We start from the raw sequence: 23667 nt of genomic DNA, 5'->3' as shown, positions 1-23667 counted from the left end.
ACTTGAAAAATGACTCGAGGCGGTGACATTTATCTTTAAATGTCGTTAACTTGGGGCGCCTGGTGGCTCGGTCCACTAAGTGACCCGCTCAGGTCGGATCTCAGGGTCCTGAGTTCAAGTCCCATGTTGGGCTCCACACTGGGCCTGGAGCCCACTTAAGAAATAAAATGAAAGGGAAATCATTTAAATACCAGTAATTTTTCTAAAGGAGTGAATTTAGCACATTTGGTTCTCTCCTAACATGAAGTATGGTGCCTCCTGCCACCCCCAAGCCCCGCAAGCCCCCCGCAAGCCCCTCCAAGTGCCCCACAAGCCCCCCAGGCTCCATGAGCCCCCTTGAGCTCCCCACAAGCCCCCGCAAGCCCCGAGCCCTCCACAAGCCCCTCCAAGCCCCCCACAAGCTGCCCCAAGCCTCCATGAGCCCCCCTAAGCCCCCATGAGTGCTCCCAAGCTCCCCACGAACCCCTCGAGCCCTCCACAAGACCCTCTGAGCCCCCCACAAGTGCCCCCAAGCCTCCCCAAGCCCCCATGAGCCCCCGTGAGTGCTCCCGAGCTCCCCACAAGCCCCCCAAGCTCCTCACGAGCCTCTGAGAGCCCTCTACAAGCTCCTCTGAGCCCCCACAAGCCCCCCCGAGCTTCCACAAGACCCTCCAAGCCCCCCACAAGCCCCCCACAAGCCCCCCCAAGCCTTCATGAGCCCCTGTGAGCCCCCATGAGTGCTCCCAAGCTCCCCACAAGCCCCTGCGAACCCCCACAAGCCCCTCCAAGCCCCCAAGGCCCCCCGAGCCTCCATGAGCTCCCCACGAGCCCCCACAAGCCCCAAGCCCCCATAAGCCCCCTGAGCTCCCCATGGGCCCTCGAGCCCCCCACAAGCCTCTCCCGAGCCCTCACAAACCCCCCCAGTCCCTGCAAGTGCCCCACAAGCCCCCACGAGCCCCCATGAGCCCCATGAGCCTCTGCAATCCCCCGTGAGCCCCCCCAAGCCTCCCCCAAGCCCCTGCAAGCCCCCGTGTGCCCCCCACAAGCCTCCCCCAAGCCCCTGCAAGCCCCCCCAGCCCCTGCAAGGCCCCCATGAGCCCCCACGAGCCCCCGTGAGCCCCCATGAGCCCCTGCAAGCCCCCCACAAGCCTCCCCCAAGCCCCTGCAAGCCCCCAGCCCCTGCAAGGCCCCCGCGAGCCCCCATGAGCCCCTGCAAGCCCCCGCAAGCCCCTCACAAGCCTCCCCAGAGCCCCTGCAAGCCTCCTATTGGGGGGAGGGGAGTTGGTGGAGCCACGGGCACCACCAGTCCCTCCACTGCTCAGCCACAGAGCTGTAGAGACGCCCTCCCATGCTTCCCCTGCCCCCGGGGACCCTCCTTTACTCCCATTTAGCCCCCGACTGGGCCGGGCCCCTGAGCACAGGCCCGGGGGACACCTCACAAGCCCCGATCCTGCCAGGGCGCCTTCGCACCCACACAGCCCCCACACGGCCCCCATGCGGCCCCCACGCGGCCATGTGCGCCCTGCTGGGCGGCCGGTGGGTCTCCAGGTCCCGGCCCAGACCCCGACTGTCCTGCGGGCTCAGTACGCGGTTGCCCGACGTCTAGATGAGTCCGTGCCCTCACTACGGACGCGTGGCGTGAGCGTGGTGGGCTCCCAGAGCTTTCTAACCCGAGCTGCGAATCTGCAAGCCGACGTAGCAGCTTTCACTCGACTGTAAACTCAGGGCCGCTCACTTGCCCCGGAGCTTACGCGCAGGCTCCGTGACTCCTGCCCTCACGTCAGAAGCTGCCGTTTTGGCCAGTCCCTTGCTGCGCAAGCCCTGACTCGATGATAAATCAGAAAACCCCAGGTACGAGCCAGCTCGGGGTGTACCCAGCCTTGCGGACGAGCCTCCAGAAGCCCGAGAGGAGGAGCACAGCCAACATCACCCGGAAACGGGGAGGCAGGACGAGGGCAGCCCGGGGGCGGGCGCCGGCCCCCCACCCACCTGCACCCGCACCCACAAACTCACCGTACGTCTGGAGCTTCCCACTCAGCGCATCTAGGTCAACGTGCAGCTGGCTCTCCACAAAGCTGCGGACGAACTTGTTCCTCAGGGCTTCCTAAAGAGAGAAGCCCGGCGTAGAGACCGCCGCCTTTCTCGAACAGGGAAACACCTGCTCTACCCAGGGTCTCGCTCACACCATGGGGGCCGCTCCGAGAACCAGCAACGCCGGCCCTCCGCTCCAGGACGGGCCCGGGGCCCTCGAACGCCCTGGGTCGGCCTGGGTGCCAGCAGCCCCGGCCGTGCCAGGGGGCGAAGGGACAGCGCGTCACCCACGGCAGGGCTGCGGCCCCGCTCCCCCCGCCCAGCCTCCCCCGCTGCACCCAGGGCTCACTGGTCCACACGGCCCTGCTCCCTCGCCCGCTGTCCGCACGGCGCGGCACGTCACGGAGCCCGGTCGCAGCATCCACCCGCGGGAGGACCCGGACACTGCAGCCTCCCCCGCGCGCCCAGCAGCGTCTCCGGGGCCCAGCCCGACTGCTTTACAGCTGGCGACTGGCTGTTGGCTCGTGGCGCAGCCAGAGTCCCGGCCTGAGGGGGGCAGGGAGGACCAGTCCCAGACCACACAGCGCTGCGCGGCCAGACCGGGAACGAGAGCCCATCGGGCCGGCCTTCACCTGCCTGCCGGGAGCACGTCGGGAGCACAGGAATCAGGCCAGACAAGTGCGCACGAGCATGGTGCCCACTGGCAGGCCCCAGGGGGTGGACGGGCACAAGCTCAGCCCGGCTATTCCATGGCTTGCTTGCGTGACTCCTGAGTCCACGGCCGTCGGGCACCGGGGAGGCCAGCATAGGCCCCGCACCCCAAGTGAAGGGCACATTAGGGTGTTGCCCCACGAGGTCAGGGAGCCAAAGCCCAGCCCTTAACAGACCCCGGGGGACAAGCCCATGCACTCCTCAGAAGACACGAGGATGAAATCGTGCCCCCGCTTATGCCACTTGAAGAACGAGCAGCCACTGGTAGACCATCCGTCGTGCTCACGACAGCAGCCTGTGGCGTGGAGCAAGCCCTGGCTCCCCTCACCGGCCCCACACGCTCCACGCCGAGTCGCCGCCGCTGCCCACCAACAGCTGAGGGGCCCCCGACGGGCAGCGCTTGCTTCCCGGCTCATCCTCCCCCACGGGTGCCCCCCCGCCCCCCGCTCACCTGCAGCTGGCTGAGCATCTGGCCGCTTCCACTGCTCTGAAAGATGCTGGAAATCTTCAACAGTGTTTCTGCCAAGATCGTGAGCTTGTCCACGAAGTGGAAGGTGTGATTTGCCTGCAAAACCAAGCGTTGGCAGGTGTGACTCCAGGCCTGCGGCCCCGGGGGGCGGGGAGGGGGGGCTTTGGGGCTGTACGGGGACGTGGGGAGACAGCTGCGGCTGCACCAGCCAGTGGGGCCACGATCTGTCACTGCCGCCCGCAGCCGTGAACCTCCCCAGGGCCGGGCGACCCGCCCGTGTCCCGGCCTCCAAGGCGAGTCCCCAGACCATCAGCTGCCTCCCACCATCCCCTAGGGCTGAGCTCCCAGGAGCAGCAAGGTCCCCAGCACACGGCGGCTATGAGCAGTGCTGCGCACCCACACGTCCTCCTAAAAATACTCGCTCGGCTAACATCCACACCTTGGCTCCGTGAAACCCAACGGCAGCATCCCTACGGCGCGCACGTCTGCGGGGGCTGGGAGCTGGGACTGAGGCAACCAAAGGGGAACCATTAAAGGATCTTAAATCCACAGAGGGGCGCCTGGGGGGCTCAGGGGAGGCTCAGGGGTGGAGCGCCTGCCTTTGCCCAGGGCGTGACCCGGGGTCCCGGGATCAAGTCCTGCGTCGGCCTCCCCGCATGGAGCCTGCTGCTCCCTCTGCCTGTGTCTCTGCCTCTCTGTGTCTCTTGTGAATAAATAACATTTTATTTATTTATTTTTATTTTTTTTTACTTTTTTTTAAATGACTTCAAGGACATCTGGGTGGCTCAGGCCTGCGGTTGTGAGTTTGAGCCCAACATTGGGTGTAGACGTTACTGAAATAGATTTTTTTTTAAGACTTAAAATAACAACAACAAAAACACAACTGACTTGGATAAAAAGAAAACCGATAAGTACATGGGCTGCTTTCCTAAATACACAGCAAGATCTACAAATCTCCGCTCATTCCAATTTTAAATGATCTAATACAAACTAAAATAGCAGGGGGCATTGAAATATTAATATTGTATGAATTCAGATACTCAGAATAATCAGAGATGATTCTTTTAAAATAATAATCATTGATTCTTGATAGAAAAAAAAATGGTCTAAAAATTAAAACTAACAATTGAATTTAATAGTATTAGGAAACAAAGCTACCAAATACGGAAAACCCCTAGGACATGCCCAGCGGACCGTGTTTAAGCCACAGAATGCCATCTGGGCAACCCCAGCCCCAGAACTCCAGGGAGGAGGGCTGTGTCCCCGAGCCAGGGAGCCCAGGGTGCACCTCGCACCACCCTCCCCACAAAGAGCCAGGAAATCACAAGCTGAAAACGAGGGAAGCAAGGACTTGATGCCGTATTGAGATCCTTTGGACGTCAAATGACTGGCAAGTGTTTTAAAGCAGCCGCCAAACACAACACGAGGGTTAGCACATAGCAAAACAAGAAACCCAGGGCTTAATATTTCCCCCCCCCCCTTTTTTTAAGATTTTATGTATTTATTGGCAGAGAGAAAGCATTCAAGTCGGGGAGGGGGGAGCAGATGGAGAGGGAGACGCAGAAGCCCCACTGAGCAGGGAGCCTGACGTGGGACTTGATCCCAGGACCCCGGGATCACGACCTGAGCCGAAGACAGACACTCACTCACTGATGGGCGCCACCTGGCACCCCATCATTTAATTCACTCTTATTTGCAAGACAGTGGCTTCTTTGAACCACAGAACACTGAAAACATTTCCCCTTCGATCTAAGAAATCTCGACGCCGGATGTGGGACTCGAACTCAGGACCCCGAGATCAAGGGTCAGATGCCCTTTTCAACCGAGCCAGCCAGGCACCCCCTTAGTTTTAAAAGTTGGAATTTACAAGGGAGCTGCGATACGGTCATGTTCTATGAAATCCCCGGAACACCCAGAACCCCGGAAAGCTTAACGAGGAAGGGCGTCCGGGGGCTCCGGTGTGTGCCCAGGCCCGTTACGAGCATAGCTCTGGGAGGGCGAGCTCCCGGTGGCTCTCTAGACCCAGATTCAGTAACTATCCCTCCAAAGTAACATTTTCAAGACAAAGACCGAAGTCACTGACGACATGCAGAAGGCAGGGAGCTGCGTGCAGCTCCCGAGCCGAGTCACGACCTGGGGTCATGCAAGAGCCGCTTGGAGCAAAACAAAACTAACACAACGGCTCGCGCGACCACACGCCAGCGCTACCTTTTTCCTTTTCCAGTCAGGACCACTTGAAGCTTACACACGTGTCCTCAGGAGAACCCGGGGTCCCCCTGACTGCATGTACATCCCCCCTGACGGCCTTGAAAGGTGCCTGCGAGCTTCCTTACAAGCCACCGCCTGACTCGGAAACAAAACACAGATTATAGCACAATCTGCTCAAAAGGACAAGGACATGCAAGTATGAATAATCACCAGTCCTGCAGTGCCTGGGTGTGGGTGCCATGTAAGGCCTGGAAGGAAGGACCAGCAGAACCGTGTGACCCCAGGGCCATTCCTGGGAAGCTGATCTCGCCTCCTCCCCGGAGTGAAGCTGACAAAGCCTCACTATCAACCTGGAAACGTCAACTACAAACACGTCGGCTCTGACACATCCTTAACCTCCAGATGCGTCAAGTCAGAGACCAGCCCTCATCCTCACGTTCTCCTGGACCCACGGGGACTGGGCTTCTGTGTAATCGTCCTCACGGCAGAGGCTGCTCCACACAACACCCCCTGCCACCAAGTGTCCTCTAGGACCGGGACCCGCCCCACGGAACAGCAGGAGCAGGCAAAGGCCACCAAGAGCCGCAATCGGCACATGAACACACGTGCATCATTACGAGCCTTTGAAGACCACTTCCTGGCATTGTGGGTACGGTCAGTAAGATCCTTGGTCATTCGGACTTGCTTTTTTTTTTTTTTTTAAGATTTATTTATTTACTAAAAGAGAGAGAGAGAGAATCCTTCAGCAGACTCCCGGCTGAGCGCAGAGCCCGACACAGGGCTCCATCCCAAGACCCTGAGACCGCGACCTGAGCCAAAATCAAGAGTCGTGCGCTTAACCGCCTGAGCCACCCCAGAACCCCCAGACCTACCTTCTGGATGACCTTGTTAATCTCTGGAGTATTTGGGGTGTACAGTATTTTCCCGTGTAATATAGGCTTGAGGAAGGACCACACCAAAGCACCATTTGGAGACTGTAGAATTTCCTGATAGAGGTTCAAGCAAAACGGTGCTGTGGTAATTAGAAAAAAAAAATAAAAATAAGAAAGAGTCAGGATACGGGAGGCCCAGACTAAGAGCAACGCTCCCTTGCATATCCATACGGCGTCGCACTTTACAATGGGTGAAACACACTGAGATATATTTTTCATGCCACGATTCTGAATTTGGGCAGTAAATATGAGAATAATCTTTCCTGTTGCTGGCTTTAGTGGCTCCTATCTCATAAGAAATTTCAAGATACCGTGGTCATTTCGGTCATTGGAAAGAAAGGAGAGTGTGACCTTCACACACTCAGCAATATGAGCACTAATGACAAAGACACCTGCAAATAGTAGCAGAAATGTACCTGAACTTTAATCTAGAAAACTGTCAACACTTACAGCATTGAGAACAGAATCGGGTTTTTCCTATGAAATTAGCTTTATACATCGCTCCTGAATTTTCTTCCCTGCACCTACGAAGCAGTGTTGACCTTACTGCTTGTGATATAAATTGCCTATTTCCACTCTGACACTTTCTCCCTCAGGATGGCTTCCACGTTGCTGTGTGCTGATTGGTTTTAACTGAAGGTTTACTCGACTGACCGGTCTAACCCAATAGGTACCTATTGGAGGTAGATCCTCCACCAGCATAAGGGTTGGTAACCAAATATTATGAGGTTTGTGCGTGTTTTGATTTTTACGTAGCCTCCATGTTCAGTGTGGAGCCCAACGCGGGCCTCAAACTCACGACCCTGAGATCAGGACCTGAGCTGAGATGAAAAGTCGGACACTCAACTGACTGAGCCTCCCAGATACCCCGAAATATTATAAGGTGTTAAGCTAGTGGTGAATAATACTTCAGCAGAACTGGGGCTTTTACCCCTGAAGCGGAGTATTTATATTTAAGGTGAATATATCTTAGCTTTGATACCAGGATTCCTGACGTCCAAGATATGAATAGTGCCTTCGTGATTATTCCCACTGTTAATTTCATCTTCCCAAATTCTCCATTTGAAAAGGAAAAAGACCAGCTCTTTTTGTTCAACAATTGTTGAATTTTTAATCAACTGCAATAAAATTGATAGAATCTCCTGAGATATAAATTAAGAGCATAACTACACAATGAATTTTAAACCATCATGTCTAAAAGCTGATCTTACTAATATTTTTTTAAAAGTCACAGTTTAAATTATCAGCATAATTGAAACTAATGATTTCCATTTCAGAAAAGACATAAACATATAGATTTACAGACAAGAAATCTGAAACCAAGACTCCTGACATCAGTCACTTGAGAGCTGAGTGACCTTAGGTAAGTCATTTAGCCTTCTCTGAGCTTCTACTATGTCATGTAGAAAAGGAGGGTACCAATATTGTCCATGGTTAATGTGACAGTCATTTGAATTACAATGTATGAAAAAAACAAGAAAGACTGGTCCTCCATGGTAGCTGAATGACTGGATGGATGAATGGTTGAGTGGATGGATAAATGGATGGATGGGTAGATGGGTGGATGGATGGATGGATGGATGGATGGATGGATGGATGGGGAGGTGGATGGATGGATGGTGAATGGAGGGATGGATGGATGGGTAGGGAGGTGGATGGGTGAATGGATGGGAAGGTGAATGGATGGATGGATGGAGGGATGAATGGACAGATGAGTAGGGAGATGGATGGATGGATGGATGGATGGATGGATGGATGGGGAGGTGGATGGTTGGATGGATGGATGGATCAGTGGATGGATGGATGAATGGATGGATGGATGGATGGATGGGAGGTGGATGGATGGATGGGAGGTGGATGGATGGATGGATGGATGGATGGATGGGGAAGTGGATGGATGGATGGATGGATGGATGGATGGAGAGGTGGGGGATGGATGAATCAGTGGATGGATGGATGGATGGATCAGTGGATGGATAGATGGATGGAGAGGTGGGGGATGGATGGATGGGGAGGTGGATGGATGGATGGATGGATCAGTGGATGGATAGATGGATGGAGAGGTGGGGGATGGATGGATCGGTGGATGGATGGATGGGGAGGTAGATGGATAGATAGAAGAATAGATGGACGATAGGTAAGTGAACAGAAGAATGGATGGATGGTAGGGTGGGTGGATAGATGGATGGATACATGAGTGGATGGATGGATGATGGAAGGGTAGACGGATGGATCAATGGATGGGTAGAGGAATGGCTGGATGATTAGATCTGATAAGCAAGTAAAAATCCTCAGGAAACCCAAATGCAAGAAAAAAAAAGAAGAAATGAGAATTGAGAGGTAGACAACAAATTATCAAATATTAATAACATTAACATGTTTCTGCTGCCAAATCATGTTATATTTGGCAGGTGTCCCAATGGTCCATTAGCTGGTGAGTGCACTGGTGCACACTGTCTGTGAAGTAGCTGTGAGGGCGCTGCCATGGGGCTCCCCACCCTACACCTCCAGCTCCACAAACCACCACTCTCCTCCTCTTCCCAGTCCCACCGACACTCTCTCCATCCCAGGCTCGCTGTATGTAAGCATCAATTCAAACATCTATTTCGTACGTTAAGTAAAGCGATATAAACCTATAATGCATAATTGATAGCTGATGGGGAGCATCTCATATACGGGGGCAGGTGGTGGCCAGATTGCTAACACGGCCCCTGCTGGACGGCGCACCTTGACCTGCGAACAGAGCTCATGGGTATATGGTGGACGCCGGGCCCGGGCGGGCTCCACAGGCGACGTAAAGGAATCCTGGAGGTATAAGGAAGGTCCTAACCAGCTGACTTGGAGTTTATCAAAAAGAAGATTTCCCTGGCTGAGCAATACAATAAAAACCACTATTAAAAAGACCGGAAGCCGGGATCCCTGGGTGGCGCAGCGGTTTGGCGCCTGCCTTTGGCCCAGGGCGCGATCCTGGAGACCCGGGATCGAATCCCACGTCGGGCTCCCAGTGCATGGAGCCTGCTTCTCCCTCTGCCTGTGTCTCTGCCTTTCTCTCCCTCTCTCTGTGTGTGACTATCATAAATAAAAAAAAATTTATAAAAAATAAAAAAATAAAAATAAAAAAATAAAAAGACCAGAAGCTCCAGAGTTGGACACTCCTGAGGCCCCAGTGCATCTGGGAACCCGGCTCCCCTGCACCAGGGAGGGGCCTGGGCTCCCCTGCAAACCTGGTATGTCCTGCAACCAGGGAAATGCATGTGGCTTCCCCCAAATCTGTGGAGCTCAGGGGCAAGGGCGGTGGACGGGTAGGTGGCCTCCTGCCCCACGTCGGGGGGACACGTTCTAGGTAGGAAGGCCTGGAACGTGCTGGGGGGCCTGGGTGTGGACGGCTCAGCGTCCCCCACCCCCGCACACGCACACGCGATCTCGTCTGCGAGGCCAGTCTTGGCCGGTGAGCCCCCACCTTCCCCCAGAACGTTCAGCACAGGGCAGCGCTAAGGGCCGAGACCCTAAGTAACCGGATCGGACGCAAACGGCCGCCGTCTTACTTGCGTCTTCGGGAATGTTGAACTTCTCCTTGTCCCCGCCCAGGAGCTCGGTAACTCGAGGCAGGTTCATGAAGGAGTTGGAGCCGCTGAAGAGCGACGCTGGCTCCTGGCAAACCTGCTTCACCACGAACTGGAAAGAACCGAAGGCTGCGCTCCCGCCCCGACCCTGCTGCGGAGCCTGAGAGCGGGAGGGAGACAGAGGGCGTATGAACAGGGGCTCCGACCTCCGAGGGGAAGCAGGACGCACCAGATGCTCACCGCGGCCCCGCGTGCAACCTCTGCTGCGGGCTCCTCCGACCTCGGCACGCGCGGCCTGTCACGCGGTGGGGCCTCTGCCCTGTGAACCTCTGCGAGGTCACGGCCGCTCGCACGCGGGCGCCCAGCACATCCCCGACCGTCCCGCAAGGGGTGAGCACTCCCCGCGACTACCCAGCGGTCTCCAGGGCTGTCTCCTGCTCCATCACCGCGGGACGTGACGGTGGTGAGCACAGGCCTGTCCCGCCGGCCCGGCACCGTCCTGCGCATCTGTCCCCGCACGCACCTGCCCCGGCGGACGGCGGCCAGCAAGGGCTCGCGTCACGCCACTGACCGCATTCAAGTCTCTATTGGCCGCAAACGACCTGAGGTTTGTGAACCAATTATTTAGATGTAAACATGCGCCCGAAGGGTCTTGAAAGTGCTTCATCCCCGGAATTGAGATAAACGGGCCCTCGGAATCTTGTTCGTGCGGAGTCGGTGCGGCGACTCCCAACTTCACGGATGACGCGTGAGCACCCGTGGGTGGACGCGGCTCAGCGAAGCCTCCAGGGGATGCCCGGCCCCACGGGGCCACAGAGCACTCCCGCCCCTGTATGTTGCCGCACGCGGACTTCAGATGTTGGAAGAAAGAGATAAACGCAAAGACGCAGCAAATCGGAGTAATGCCCCGGGCGCCCCGCACACACACCCACCTGGTCAAAGTCGGGCACGTCGGGCACGTCCAGCAAGGTGGTGACTTTATAGGTGCGGAGGAACTCGGGGAGCTGCTCCAGGACGTGGCCTGCTTTGGGGAGCAGCTGGCTGAGCCTGGAGACCACGTCCAACAGAGCGCCGAGCGCGCGGCGGACTTCCAACGGCATCAGAACCTCAAAGCGGAAAACACGGCACCAGATAACCGACGTGGCACTTTGGAGGGTCCGGAGCTTGCTGGAGCACGGGCGGCCCGGCTACGTGACCTCTTTCTCTCCGAACGAGGGAGAGGACTTCGCTTTGCCATAGAAAGGTCCTCCTCATGCCACACCTGGCTCGGCTCCCTGGCGCGTGCTCGGCTGCACCCGCACATCCCAGCGCACGCCGGGCCTGGATGCGGTCTCTCGTGAGAAATTCAAACCGTTTTCAACATATTTCTCTTGACCTTGGAGGCGCCTAAACCGCGGACATTTGGGAGGGTGCAGAGGCGGCCGTCCTTACGGGGGAACCGCCTCCACGTACCGCTAGAACCGCGGGGTTCGGACCTCATCTGGCCACGTGGCCGCCCGCTTCGTGGACGAGGAGACGCGAGCACACCCAGGGGTGTCGGGGTCCCCAGGCCCTAGGGACAGCAGCGCCCCTGGAAGCCTCCGCGCCACCACCGACCCGGCCCTCTGCGCTGTCCGGGTCCCGGGGAGCGGGGACACGTGCCGTAGGAGCTGCCGGCCTCGGGGAGCAGCGCCGCGACGCGGGGTTTGTTGGGTAAATGGATGAATGAGGAGCCGCGGCCTCTTTCCACGGGAAGGAGGGAACCGCGGGGGCCTCCTCCGCCCACGTTCATTTGCACACTGAAGTTTTCAGGCTTTGGGACCCAGGCCGAGGCCCTGTCACTGCCGCCCGCTCCTGCTCATCAGCGTCTGCGCCTGCGACTCGGCGGCGGCTGTGCGCTGACCTCAGGCCGGAGGCCGCTGCTCCTCCACCCCCCAACCCCCCAGCCAGGCTCAGCCCAGGCTCGCCGGCAGGCGGGTGCCCGTGTCTACCGGCCGTTGTCGCCGCGGCCTGCAGGGGAGGCGTCCGGGCGCCCGTGTGCTGGGGACGACGGATGGGGCCACAGCACTGGCGGCCTCATGGGTCCTGCCCCAGCGTCGGGGAGCGGGGGGTTCGGGCGGGCGAGCGGGTGTGCGGGGCCCCGCGTTCCACAGGTTCCCCCCCACCTCCCCTCCCGCAGAACCGGGTCCCCTCGGCTTCCGACAGCCAGACACCCGAGGCTCCGGCCCAGGACGCGCGCGGTCCGCGGCGCCCTCCTCCTTCTGCCTGGGAGCCTGGCCCCAACCCACACCTCGTCTCGGCCGCTCGCTCCTCAGGGTTCCCGTCTGGAAGCACCGATCTCAAGTCGGGGGCCCCTGCGAGCACCTGCGCGCCCCGAGACACTGGCGTCAGGGCCGCGGCAGACTTGGGGCGCCACGAACGTGGGACCAAACCACGCGCACGTCAGCGGCGGTGTCCATCCAGCCTCCTGGCAGGGCGGCCTTGCACAGGGGGGACCCTCAGGGGAGCTTCCCTCCTGCTTACGGACTTTTACGTGCACGCGACCTGACATTAGCATTCGATCTCAGAACGTGTGCGTGTGTGTGACCCTCACGGACCCACGGGAGGGAGACCACAGAGGAGATGGGGTTGGGATCGAAGCCCCCAGCTCCGGACTCCACAGCTGTCCTCGGGGCCGGGCACCCAGAGCCCCCTCGCCGCCCTGACACACCTGCGGCATCTCTGAGCAGCCCAGGCATCAGCAAACCACCCCTGGGGGACTCAAGGACCCAGGCCCATCCCTACGGGTGGGGGCGACTCCCAGACTCAGTGGGGACAGAGGACAAGAAGAGGTGGAGCCCAGAGAGCGGTCGGTGGGGGGTGAGGGCGCCCCGGGTCGGCCGTGCTCCCTGCCCACGGGGGGTGGGGGGGTCAGTGCAGGGTGAGGGCGCCCCGGGTCGGCCGTGCTCCCCGCCCAGTCATCCCCGTCCCACACACTGTCCTGGGATGTCTCAGAGCCCCCTCCCCTCGCCCCACTGCGAGCAGGAGTGTGGGGGCAGGTGTGAGCTGGTTCCTGGGCACCAGGGCCACGGACGGTGGGAGCGGCTCCCGCCTCGGCTGAGGTGCTGGCCCGGCCACAGGAATCCGCTGCCCCAGTGGTGCCCTCGGAAGGGCCCTGAAAGGGGCGGGAACCCGGCCCCGGGGTTTAGGTGGGGCTGTTCCTCGCACTGACCACACCGACTGCCACCGTGTGGTGCCAAGTGTCCCAAGGGGCCCGACTCCAGGGCCGGGGGTTGGGGGGCCCGGACGGCGACCTGAGCGCCCCGCATCCCGGGCCCCACCCCAGAGCCAGCAAGCACGAGACCCGGAGGTCAGCTGGGGACCCGCACCTGCCGCCCCCGCCGGGGACAGGCCAGTGCCGAGGGGCGCCACACGCCGACCCAGGCCCCCCAGCAGTCACCCCCTTACTTTGTAAATGAGCCTCCGCAGGTCCAGGTTCTGAGTCAGGGACACGACCAGGGCGTAGGCCCGGGGCCCAGGCAGGGCACACAGCTCCCTGGCCGCCCGCACGGACGTAGGCTCCTCGGGAAACGCCAGCAGCGGGCGCAGGACGTCGGCGTCGCACCTCCCAGACAGAGCCAGCGCCAGGGCACCGGGGAGCACCTGTCGGAGCAGGAGGTCAGGGGGCGCGGCCGGCCCGGAGCCCCCAGCGAGGAGCCCCGACCCCTCCCCGGCACACAAGCCCCACCAGGAGGACCCCCACCCCCACCCCAGCACCCGGCTGCCCCGGCACAGAGCCTCTGCGCTCGCCCCCCTCCCCCAAGGCCTGAGGATTTACCCACAGATACATGGAGCCCCAACCTCTGTTGGGTCCTCACGGTTTGAGTGGGGACGTTCCCGCCACGTGCACAGACGCCCCGTGTGACCCTCCGGCCTCCCCCCTGCACCGCGGCCCCGCCCGGCCGCAGACCCTGCCCGCGAGGCCTCCGCCTCCGACCTCCGCCTCCCTTCCTCCCCCATCTCCCAGGGGAGACCAGGTCGCAGGCGGTCATGGTTTTTGCTTGTTTTTTTTTTTTTTAATTTTCTTAGATTTTATTTATTCATTCATAGAGAGAGAGAGAGGCAGAGACCCAGGCAGAGGGAGACGCAGGCTCCATGCAGGGAGCCCGTCGCGGGACTCGATCCTGGGACCCCGGGGTCACGCCCTGGGCTGAAGGCAGATGCTCAACCGCTGAGCCCCCGGGGCTGCCTGGTCACGGTTTTTAAAACAAACAGCCCGCCGCTCAGGAGGGACCCGGGCTGCCCAGCGCCGCTGCTGGCCCACCCTGGACCCCGTGGGCCCCTGGACCCCTGGACCCCCCGACCCCATGCACCCCTGGACCCCATGGATCCTTGGACCTGCAGACCCATGGACCCTTTGACCCCCCCAGACCCCTGGACCTGTGGACCCATGAACCCCTGGAACCCCCAGATCCCATGGACCTGTGGATCCCCAGACCCATGAACCTCTGAACCTGTGGACCCTGTGGACCCACGGACCCCTGGACCAGCCACAGGGAGCGCATCTGCCGTGTCCCTGCGTGGGGGGCGGCCGTCCACTAGCGGCCTGCGCAGCGGGACAGGCACAGGGCAGAGTCTCACGGACGGACTTCCCGGTGGTGTGGACGCCGGGACGTGCAGGATCGGGCGACCCGCTGGGGCCAAGAAGACCCCTGGGAAGAGATGCCGCTGTTGACTTATCAGGGGCCTTCCTGTGACACCTAAGGAGCCCAGGGAAGTCAGGAAGGAACGGGAGACACCAGGTGTCTGTGCATGTGGGTGTTTTAAGGACTCGGCCCAGGTGCCCAGTGGTGCGAGCCCCAGACCCGTGGGGTGGGTGGGGCGGGGGCTGCAGACGGAAGAACTGCCAGGAGCCGGGGGCAGACTCCTCTCCTCCTGGGGTCAGAGGCTTTCCCCTTACAGCCGTCAACTGATTGGACAAGGCCCACCCGCATGGTGGTCTTGGCGCACCGACCTCGGACGTAGACGTTCATCTGCCCTCGGGAACACGTTCGCGACAGCAGTGACGCTGGTGTTTGACCAAACACGTGGTGCCAGTCGGCGGCCTCCCAACCGGACACAGACGGCCAGCTCGGCCTCACTGCGCTGGTGACGACGCTCACCGGCACGAGGACCCGCGGGAGGGACCGAGGCTCCAGGGGAGGCCGAGGGCGCTGGGCCCGCACCCGCTCTCCCTGCTGAGCCGCCCCCGCCTGCCCTCTGCCCCCCACCCCAATCCCTTAGGCTTCAGGAAGGGCACCTGGCGGAAAGGGAGGTTTCCAGTGAATGAATGAATGAATGAATGAGTGAATGAATGAGGGCTGCTGCCGTCTGTCGGGGGCTGTCCAGGGCCCTCGTGCCCCTGACACACATTCCCTGCGGCCACCTATGAACCTGATGTGACAAATCCGCACCCTGGCTCGGGGCAGGACCGACGAGCCCAGGGCAGAGGACGTGGAGGTCACAGCCACGGCGCTGCCCAGAAAGTACCAGGCCCCCAGCACCGCCCGGTCCCCGACGCAGAGCCATCCCGAGGACCTGGGGACACCGGCGGGTCCGGCGATTCACGTAGCGAGCGAAGCCTAGTGGAGTCGCAGGAAGTCTCCCCCCACCCCCCCACCACCCCGCCCTGGGGTCTGGACACGGGGTCTGGACAGCAAGGGCGCCAGGTGGGACGGGCGGGACGGCCCAAGGCGTGGAGCACCGGTGACACCTGCTGGCTGCCGGGCGCCGCCGGCCTCTGCTCCCATGCGGGAGCCACAGGGACCCTAACCCTGCTCCCCCACCAGGCGCCCAGCTGCACCTCGGGTCCGACCCCACGCGGACCAGGTGTTCAGGAACCGCCTCCGGCAGCTTCCCAGGGGGACGACGGCACAACTCGCCACAGACGACGGATGCCATCGCTTGGGTTCCGGTTTCCTGGCTCTGCCCGCTCTGCCCTAACGCAGGTTATTCTGAAGGACGGGGCGTCGGGGGCGGCAGGCTCCGTCCCAGGGCGCTGCGCCAAAGCCAGCGTCGCGGTACCACGAGTCAGCTGAAGCTTCTGCTTTCCCGGGGACGGACGGCTCATGTCCGTGCCGCGGCCTACTAAGTGTGCAACAGCAGGACGTCGCTTAAAATATATTTCTGGGTTAAAAAGTACTTTATTGGGACTCCCGGGCGGCTCAGCGGTTGAGCATCTGCCTTCGGCCCAGGGCGTGACCCCGGGGTCCCGGGATCGAGTCCCACATTGGCTTCCTGTGAGGAGCCTGCTTCTCCCTCTGCCTGTGTCTCTGTCTCTCTCTCTGCGTCTCTCGTGAATAAATAATCTTTTTTAAAAAATTAAAATAAAAAATTAAAACTACTTTATCGCTCCGAACCGCTAACCACCACCTGCGCTCACAGCGAACCGTAACCACGGCTCACGGGTGTGCGTAACAATCGTGAGAGTCTGAGACGCTGCAAGCGCTACGGAAACACGACAGACGGGACGCGGGGGCGCCGCCAACCCACAACCACGCACCTGTAGCCGATGCACAATAAATAATAAATAATTTAAAATAAATAAATAAATAAATACTAATGCACCCGGAGGGCTTGCCCGGGGCCTCACTTAACCAAAATCAAGGTGAGATTAAATGTCACCGGGGCCCCCTGCTGGCTGCCAATAAACACGTTCACTTGAGAGCCCTCGTCACGGCTTCTGGAAGGTTCTCAGAGCAGAAAGTCAAATGCCAACTGCAAGCACTTAAGAGGCCCCTTGGAAAAGCTCGAGCTCAGGCTCGGGCGACTGCAGCCCGGAGACGTGGACTCGCTCTTCCAGCCTCTGCACACAAACGACGGGCGGCATCGGGCGGCTCGTGCTCCCCCCGCCCGGGTGCACTGGCCTCGTCGCCGCCGCAGGGACGGGACGCAGCTCGCCGCCCGACCGCTGGCACGATGAGCCTCCCTCCACACGCCCCCGGACGGCACACGGGTTTGCGTGTTGTTGAGAATCCTGCAAACCCCACGTAAGCCGGCAGGCCCCCGGGGTGCCCTGCATGCGGGCTGGGACCGGTGGGAGTAAACATCATCGCCGAGTTACCCTTTCCAGCCCCAAAAAGACGATGCCGTGACATTAGAGACGCCAAGGTCCTGGCGTGACAGGGACGCCCTCCCCTTCCTTCCCGCCCGCAGCCACCGACCGCCCTGCAGACGACGACAGGGGCCGGGGACGCGGCCCACGGCGCCAGGCTGGCCGGGAGGGGGCAGAGGCACGGCGGCCCACACCTGCGGACCCGAGACGCCGGCTTCTAGGATTCTGTGGATTGTGTCGTCGGAGACGCGGACGGAGGAGCGGAGCTCGCCGGTCAGCCTGGAGGTGTCCTGCATCAGATCTTTGACTTTTACGTCTGAAAAAGCATCAAAGGGAGGAGATCCCGTCATAATTAACGTCCGGGCCGGCCCGGGGTGACGCTGGACGGAGCCGTGCCCTCCCTCCAAGGAGCGAGGCCGTTCACCCCAAAACACACGCCCGGGCCGTGCGGCTCCCCGACCGTCGACCACGCTCCCGGAGCCCCGCGCCCCGTGGGGTCTGCCCCGGAGACGCCTGCTTCCCGGGCACGGAGGCCGGCGCCTGCAGGAAACCATCCTCTCCTCTCCACACGCTTCCTCGTCCCACTTTCTACCAAGCGGAGGATCAGGTAGGGAGTTTCCCGAACGCCCCGCACAAGCGTGTGGGTGCATCACGGGCGCTGAGAACCGTCGGCTCGGCGGACGGGAAGCTCCCTCCCGCTCGGGGGTGCCAGGACGTCCCCGGGCTCCCCTGAGCCCGAACACGCCGTCCCGTAGCGCGACTTCCCCTCCACACGGCCTCTGCCGATGGCCCACGTCTGCGGGGGAGGGGGGGGCGCCCGCCCTCGGTGACGACGCGGACCCGGAGGAGCCGCCTTACCCTCGGCTGCCGTGACGTTGCTCAGGAAGGTCAGCCCGGGATGCCGAGCCCGCCAGGCCCTCTGGAAGCCGTGGGCCAACCTACAACGGCAGGAAGCCAGAGCTGACGCGAGCGACACGGAGCAGCAGAAGCGGGGGTGAGCGGGAGCCCCCGGGGAATCACCCGACCCGCGTCTCCAATGCCCTCCGGGTGCCGGCGCCCGCGGCCGCCCCGACTCCAGCAGGGTCCCCAGAGCCCCGGCGGCGACGATGCCTCATAAGCGGCTTCCCAGGAATGTGGAAGGGTCACCGGCCCGTGAACAGACGGCCCCGGCCCGTACGTACGTGGGCACGAGCCGCTGAGCCGTGAGCAGCGGTGACGGGCACTCACAGCCCCGGCCGGCCGCGGGCTCCAGGCCGCCCCTGAGACGCCGCAGGGAGGCGGACAGGTTCCGGCCCAGGCTCTCACAGCTCAGCCGAAGGGGCGAGGACCACATCGTCCGTATTTCCTAGAGAAACAGAAGGTCCGGTCAGAGCGCGTGCTCGTGGGGCTCCTGTCCCGTCTCCTCGCGCTCGGCCGGTGCTCAGCACACCCGGGGCGGCCGGCCCGGGAGGAAGGCGTCCGAGGCACGTGACACGTAACAGAGTATTCCTGCCAAACGCGGCTTCTGACGCTTTCCCTCAAAACCACCAGGAGCTTCCCTCGCAAAGGAGGCCGTGACTCACGGGGCCAGGGAGACCGCGGAGACACACACCCCGCGAGGGGACTCCGCTCCCCGGAGGCCGTCCTCGCAGCCGTGGGCGCGGCCGCAGGCGGGTCGGGCTGGGGCTGCAGGTCTGAGCCCGCGGGAGCCGCACAGGGACGCGCACCCCGTGCTCCGCGGGGACACTGCAGCCCTCGGGGGGTAAACGCGGCCGGGACCCGGGGACGCTTCAGAGGCCCCGGCCGACCAAGTCCACGAGCTCCACGTCTGGACTCTCTGCTTCACAGTCCAGCGCACTTTGTGTCCCGTCTCCGCTGAGCTCCGTGCTGAGGGCGGCAGGGAGCTGGCGAGAGCTGGTCCCCGTCCCGACCACCGGCTCCGCGGGGCGCTCCCTCCCGGAGACCCCCACACCGGCGCCGACAGCGCCCCCCAGGCTGTTGGCCAGACGCCGTCTGCCGGCCGCGGGGCCCGGGGCACCTTCCAGCGAGCCGGACGTATTTCGGTTCCTAAGAGCCTCGCTCCTGCAGGCCTGCCCCGCCCTCGAGGCCCCGCGTCCCAGAGGCAGGGCCTCCAGCTTCCCCTCCGACCGCTCGGTCGCCGCCAGGCAGGGACGAGCCGGGGCTTCGGGGCGGCGAGAGCGAGGACCCTGCTCCGTGGCCGCAAGCCCTGTGCCGCATTCCCGAAGCATCTCTCGGGGCTTCTTCATGTGGATCCACGTTATTAGGGACAGAGGTGGCCCAGGAGGGAGGGAGACTCAGATGGCCCCAATGCGTCGGCCGCCCGGGGGCCCGGGCGCATCACCCGCTGCTCCCTGAGCCCCACCCGGGTCACCAAGACGAGGCTGCGGCCATCCCACCCGGCGGCCGGCTCCCCGCGCTCCCCGCCGCCCTTGCTCGGAGCCCACGACGGGCTGGGGAACGTTCAAGAAGTGGCTTTCTGGGGAAAAAGCTCTTATCGGTAGAATTTCTCCACCTCCGTGGTATACACGGTGTCAGCACAGCCGCGTTCGGGCCCCACAGCGCTGGTGACGGCTGCGTACGGGGGCAGGACAGCGACCACGTCAGGAGCCCACACGGCCACGCTGGTCGGCGGAGCGTCTGCCTCCGGCTCGGGCACGACCTCAGGCCCTGGGATCGGATCCCGCGTCCGGGCCCTGTTCAGCGGGGACCCTGCTCCTCCCTCTGCCCCTGCTCTTGCTCGTCCCCTCTCTCACTCAGATAAGTAAGTAAAATCCGAAAAAAAACACTACAGCAATTAGGAATTGTGCTGTTGAGGCTCAGGGGCCAGCGTGTGGGGTTCCGGAGACCCGACACCCCGCGCAGGAGTGCCTGGGCCCGCCCCCGGGGACCCTGCCGACGCCTCGGGCACGAGGGCACGAGGGCCGCGGGCTAACAGTTCAGCTCAGACCCACCGGGCGGCTCCGCGCGGCCGTTCAGGTTGAACGAGCTCCAGGGACCTGCGGGGATGACAAACCTCGTAGTGGTCCAGCCCCCAGGCGGCCGCCCGGAGGACAGGGACAAGGAGACGCCGCGTCCCGTCTTGCTTGCAGCTCAGAGCAGCACACACAACGTCCCTGGTCAGGGAAGGGTTATCTGCAGGGGAAACAGGGACAGACAGGTCAGCCGGAAACATCTGGAAACCCCCGGAAACGCCTGCAAACAATCCAGTCCCTGGGGTTACGGATTCGACATCCTGGGATCATCAAAACGCACATTCAGGGTAGGAAAGGGGAAGCCGTGGCTTCGGAGTCGCAGACGTCTGGGTATTTTTAGGGGGTAAATGTTCAGAAACGGTGCACCTTCGCCCGGCACACACCGCACACCCACTTCCTCCCAAATAGCCTAGAAGAAACATTTGAACGGGGACGCCCGGGGTTGAGCGTCTGCCTTCAGCCCAGGGCGTGACCCCGGGGCCCTGGAATCGAGTCCCGCATCGGGCTCCCTGCACGGAGCCTGCTTCTCCCTCTGCCTGTGTCTCTGCCTCTCTCTGTGTGTCTCTCATGAATAAATAAATAAAATATTTTAAAAAAAAAGAAAAGAAACATTGCAAACTAAAAGTAAGAGTAAAAGCTCCCCCCGGGGGATCCCTGGGTGGCGCAGCGGTTTGGCGCCTGCCTTTGGCCCAGGGCGCGATCCTGGAGACCCGGGATCGAGTCCCGCGTCGGGCTCCCGGTGCATGGAGCCTGCTTCTCCCTCTGCCTGTGTCTCTGCCTTTCTCTCTCTCTCTCTCTCTCTCTCTCTCTCTCTCTCTCTCTCTCTCTCTCGGTGACTATCATAAATAAATAAAAATTAAAAAAAAAAAAAAAAGCTCCCCCCAGGCACCCATGCCTCCCAGCCCCACAGCCTTGCACATACTACGGGCTTAAGAGTTTGTGACTTTCTGGCATGTTCTTCCTCCGGATGCTTTTTAACCGCTCATGTGACCAAAACCCTCCAAGCCTGTCTAGGAGTTAGTGGGACGGTTCGGGGTTCAGGGCCGGGCCCCGACGAGCAGGTGCAGAGGCAGCGCGGCCGAGCTGGAGCCCCACTGCCCCCCGGCGCCGCAGCCCGGACAGGCCCGCGCTCACCCGAGATGACCCGAAAGGACCTCTGCTCAATGTCCCAGGAGAGGACGCTGACCCCCACGTGTTTGGCGGCGCCGAGGGCCCGGGGGTGAGCGCACCGGCCCGGCGGCACCAGGGCCTCGACCCAGCAGTGGCCCCGGGTCGGCTCGGCCCCACGCCGACTGCTCACGACGGTTCCACGGAGCAGCTCGCGAAGCCCCTCGACTCAGAGACTCCGGCGCAGCCCCCGGGCCCGTCCCCAGGGCCCGAGGCTCCTGCTCAGCAAAGGCCCCCCTGCTGCCCCCCACCCAGGGCTGCTGTCCCCCTGGGTCCCCGAAGCGGCCAGCCTGGGAGCCGCCACCCGAGGGGACGCTCCTCAGGAGCCCGTGTTCCATCCCGGGAGACTCTCTGCTCCGTGAAGACGGCCGGGCCCAGGCCTTGGACACCACCTCTGCCCTCCCGTACGGTGTCCACGGGACTCGCCCATCTCACGTGCACCACAGGGAGCGGCCCAAGGACCCCGCTCGCTCCCTGTACTCCCCCGGCAGCCCCTGCACAACCCACAGCCTCCCCCAGCACCGAGCCCACCCCTCGGCGCCCCTAGCGGGCAAGTGCACGCCCTGGGCAACCGCGCAGGGCCTTTGCTCAGGGCTCGTCCCCGTCGCTGCTCGCCCCGGCCGCACCTTCGCACCCAACAGGCACCTGCTCAGCAGTGGCGCCTTGCTCATCACCCAAAGTGAGAGGTGTTGTCAGGAGCCGCGAAAACTTTAAAATACTTTTTTTCTGGTTTTGCAGAAAGTCCAGTTGTGCTTCTCAAATGATCACATTGTTTCTCCAAAATAATTAAAAAAAAAAAAAGTTTTAAACTCCCAGTGACCCTTGAGCAACATGGACTTGAGCTGCGTGGGTCAGAGTTACACATGGGTCTTGGCTGCACGAGGGGCCCGTACCCTGCTCCGTTCTAGGGCCCACAGGACACGCCGCGCGGGATGGACCCAAAGCCGTGCTGTGCGGAAGCGACCACCGGAGAGCCGCGTTTGCTTAGTTTCTCATTAATGTCGCTATTTCCCGGATTTTGAGCACAGATCTCCCGACTGTAAAACCTGCAAAATGTGTCTCCTGAGTAACATCCCCCGGAACACAGCAGCGTCTCCCTTTGGGATAAACGAATCCCCTGCTTTGAATGAGACACGACGGCGTGTTCAGGAGTCGCGTTACCCGAACCTGCAAGGGCGTCGGGCGCTCCGGTGAAGCACCACTGGCCGCGCTCAGGCCGGGACCAGGTCCACCCGCGTTTTCCTGCTCTGAACTGACCAGCCGGGACGGGTGGGCGCGGGGCCCGGCGGCCGGGCAGGGTCAGGCCGGGGGCGACTGCGGGCTGCCGTCAGGGCTGTCCTGCACGCTCCCTGGCACGCCTGCCGCCCCGTGGCCCCCCGGCCCCCCGCCTGCTGCCGTGCTCCTCCTGGCCCTGGACGCGTCGGATGCCCCGCTCTGGCTCTGCAGCCCCCCTGGCCTCGGGGACCCTCCCGCCGGCCACCCCCAGCCTCCTCTGCTGGGGACAGCCCCCGACCGCTGTGCTCCCAGGTCCTGGCAACCCGCTCCCACTCCCCAGGCTTCGATCTGTCAATTTGGCAAACCAGAAGGTCAAAGAGGCCCAGTCCCTCCGGTTCCGGGAGCCCGTCAGGCCACACGCCCCGTCCTCCAGCGACAGTTCTCAGAGGTTTCAAGTATTCAATCTGGAGCCCAGAAATGGTGGTGACACCAGATGGACACGCAAACTACGTGTATTTTGCAAAATACTACGGTATTTCACACAGCAAGTCACGGCCCGAGCCCTCTTCCTTGTGTGTGATGCGCGGCGGGGACCCGGGCGCCCACCCCAGATCCTCACCCGCCGAGCCGGTCCCGCCCTCCTGCTGCAGGTGACAGGGACGCCAGGCCAGGACGTGCCGGAGTTCCCTTGAAATGAAATCACACGTTCAGAACTGACTGTGCGGCCAATGCAGTGGCAGGTCCGCCCCCTAACAGCTGCGCCGCAGAACACGGCCCGGCTTCCGTGCAGGCCACTGAAGGCCACTACGTCGGACCCTGGCCGGTACTCTCTGATAAGCGCCAGGATGACGTGTCTGCAGGTGGCCGGGTTCAAGGTCAACCGAGCATTTGGGACGCAGGAAAAAGATGCAATTTGCCATTTACCCTTGCAGGCTCCCTTGCACCGAAAACACCCGCAGCCTAAGTGTCCCGAGGTAGTGAATGCTTGATATGCAATAGAATCGCCAGCGTTTGCAACATCTCTAATCAGAAATAGGGATTTACTTTTAAAAAAAGGGGAAAAAAAATCGACACGGGTGTGCAGCTGGAGACAGCGGGGCCTCCGCCTGGATGCACTCAGCTTGCCAGGGCGGCCACGCTGCAGACGAGGGGACGCCGCTCCGGTCCCTGCACCCTGAGGCCTAGCAGCACCGAGGGCCGTGCGGCTCCGCTCGGGACGCACCGCGGGGGAGCAGCGAGGGGCATGCACAGGGGCATCACCCAAACAGCGGCAGTCCGGGCCCGGGCTCAGACCCACTGCGCGCGCTGCACAAAGTCTAACAACCCGGTCACCCTGTCGGGCAGCTCACGTGTGCCCCACCCGCGTCAG

General features: G+C 61.7%; 1 protein-coding gene across 1 annotated transcript in view; it reads right to left on the bottom strand.

Moving 5' to 3' along the window:
* Positions 1–23667, bottom strand: part of ABCA13 (ATP binding cassette subfamily A member 13) — a 265035-nt gene that overhangs the window by 129048 nt on the left and 112320 nt on the right. Inside the window, exons 28-37 of the mRNA XM_055301220.1 lie at positions 19958–20076; positions 18126–18289; positions 17803–17882; positions 17139–17260; positions 13320–13514; positions 10826–10999; positions 9876–10053; positions 6271–6410; positions 3173–3286; positions 1993–2083 (exon numbers count right to left, since the gene is read on the bottom strand). Coding sequence (XP_055157195.1) covers positions 1993–2083; positions 3173–3286; positions 6271–6410; positions 9876–10053; positions 10826–10999; positions 13320–13514; positions 17139–17260; positions 17803–17882; positions 18126–18289; positions 19958–20076 — 1377 coding nt within the window. The remainder of the gene's footprint in view (positions 1–1992; positions 2084–3172; positions 3287–6270; positions 6411–9875; positions 10054–10825; positions 11000–13319; positions 13515–17138; positions 17261–17802; positions 17883–18125; positions 18290–19957; positions 20077–23667) is intronic.

The sequence above is a fragment of the Nyctereutes procyonoides genome, unplaced genomic scaffold (genome assembly GCF_905146905.1).
Source record: "Nyctereutes procyonoides isolate TBG_1078 unplaced genomic scaffold, NYPRO_anot_genome, whole genome shotgun sequence".
Taxonomy (NCBI): domain Eukaryota; kingdom Metazoa; phylum Chordata; class Mammalia; order Carnivora; family Canidae; genus Nyctereutes; species Nyctereutes procyonoides.
This window is presented reverse-complemented; position numbering and strand designations above follow the sequence as displayed.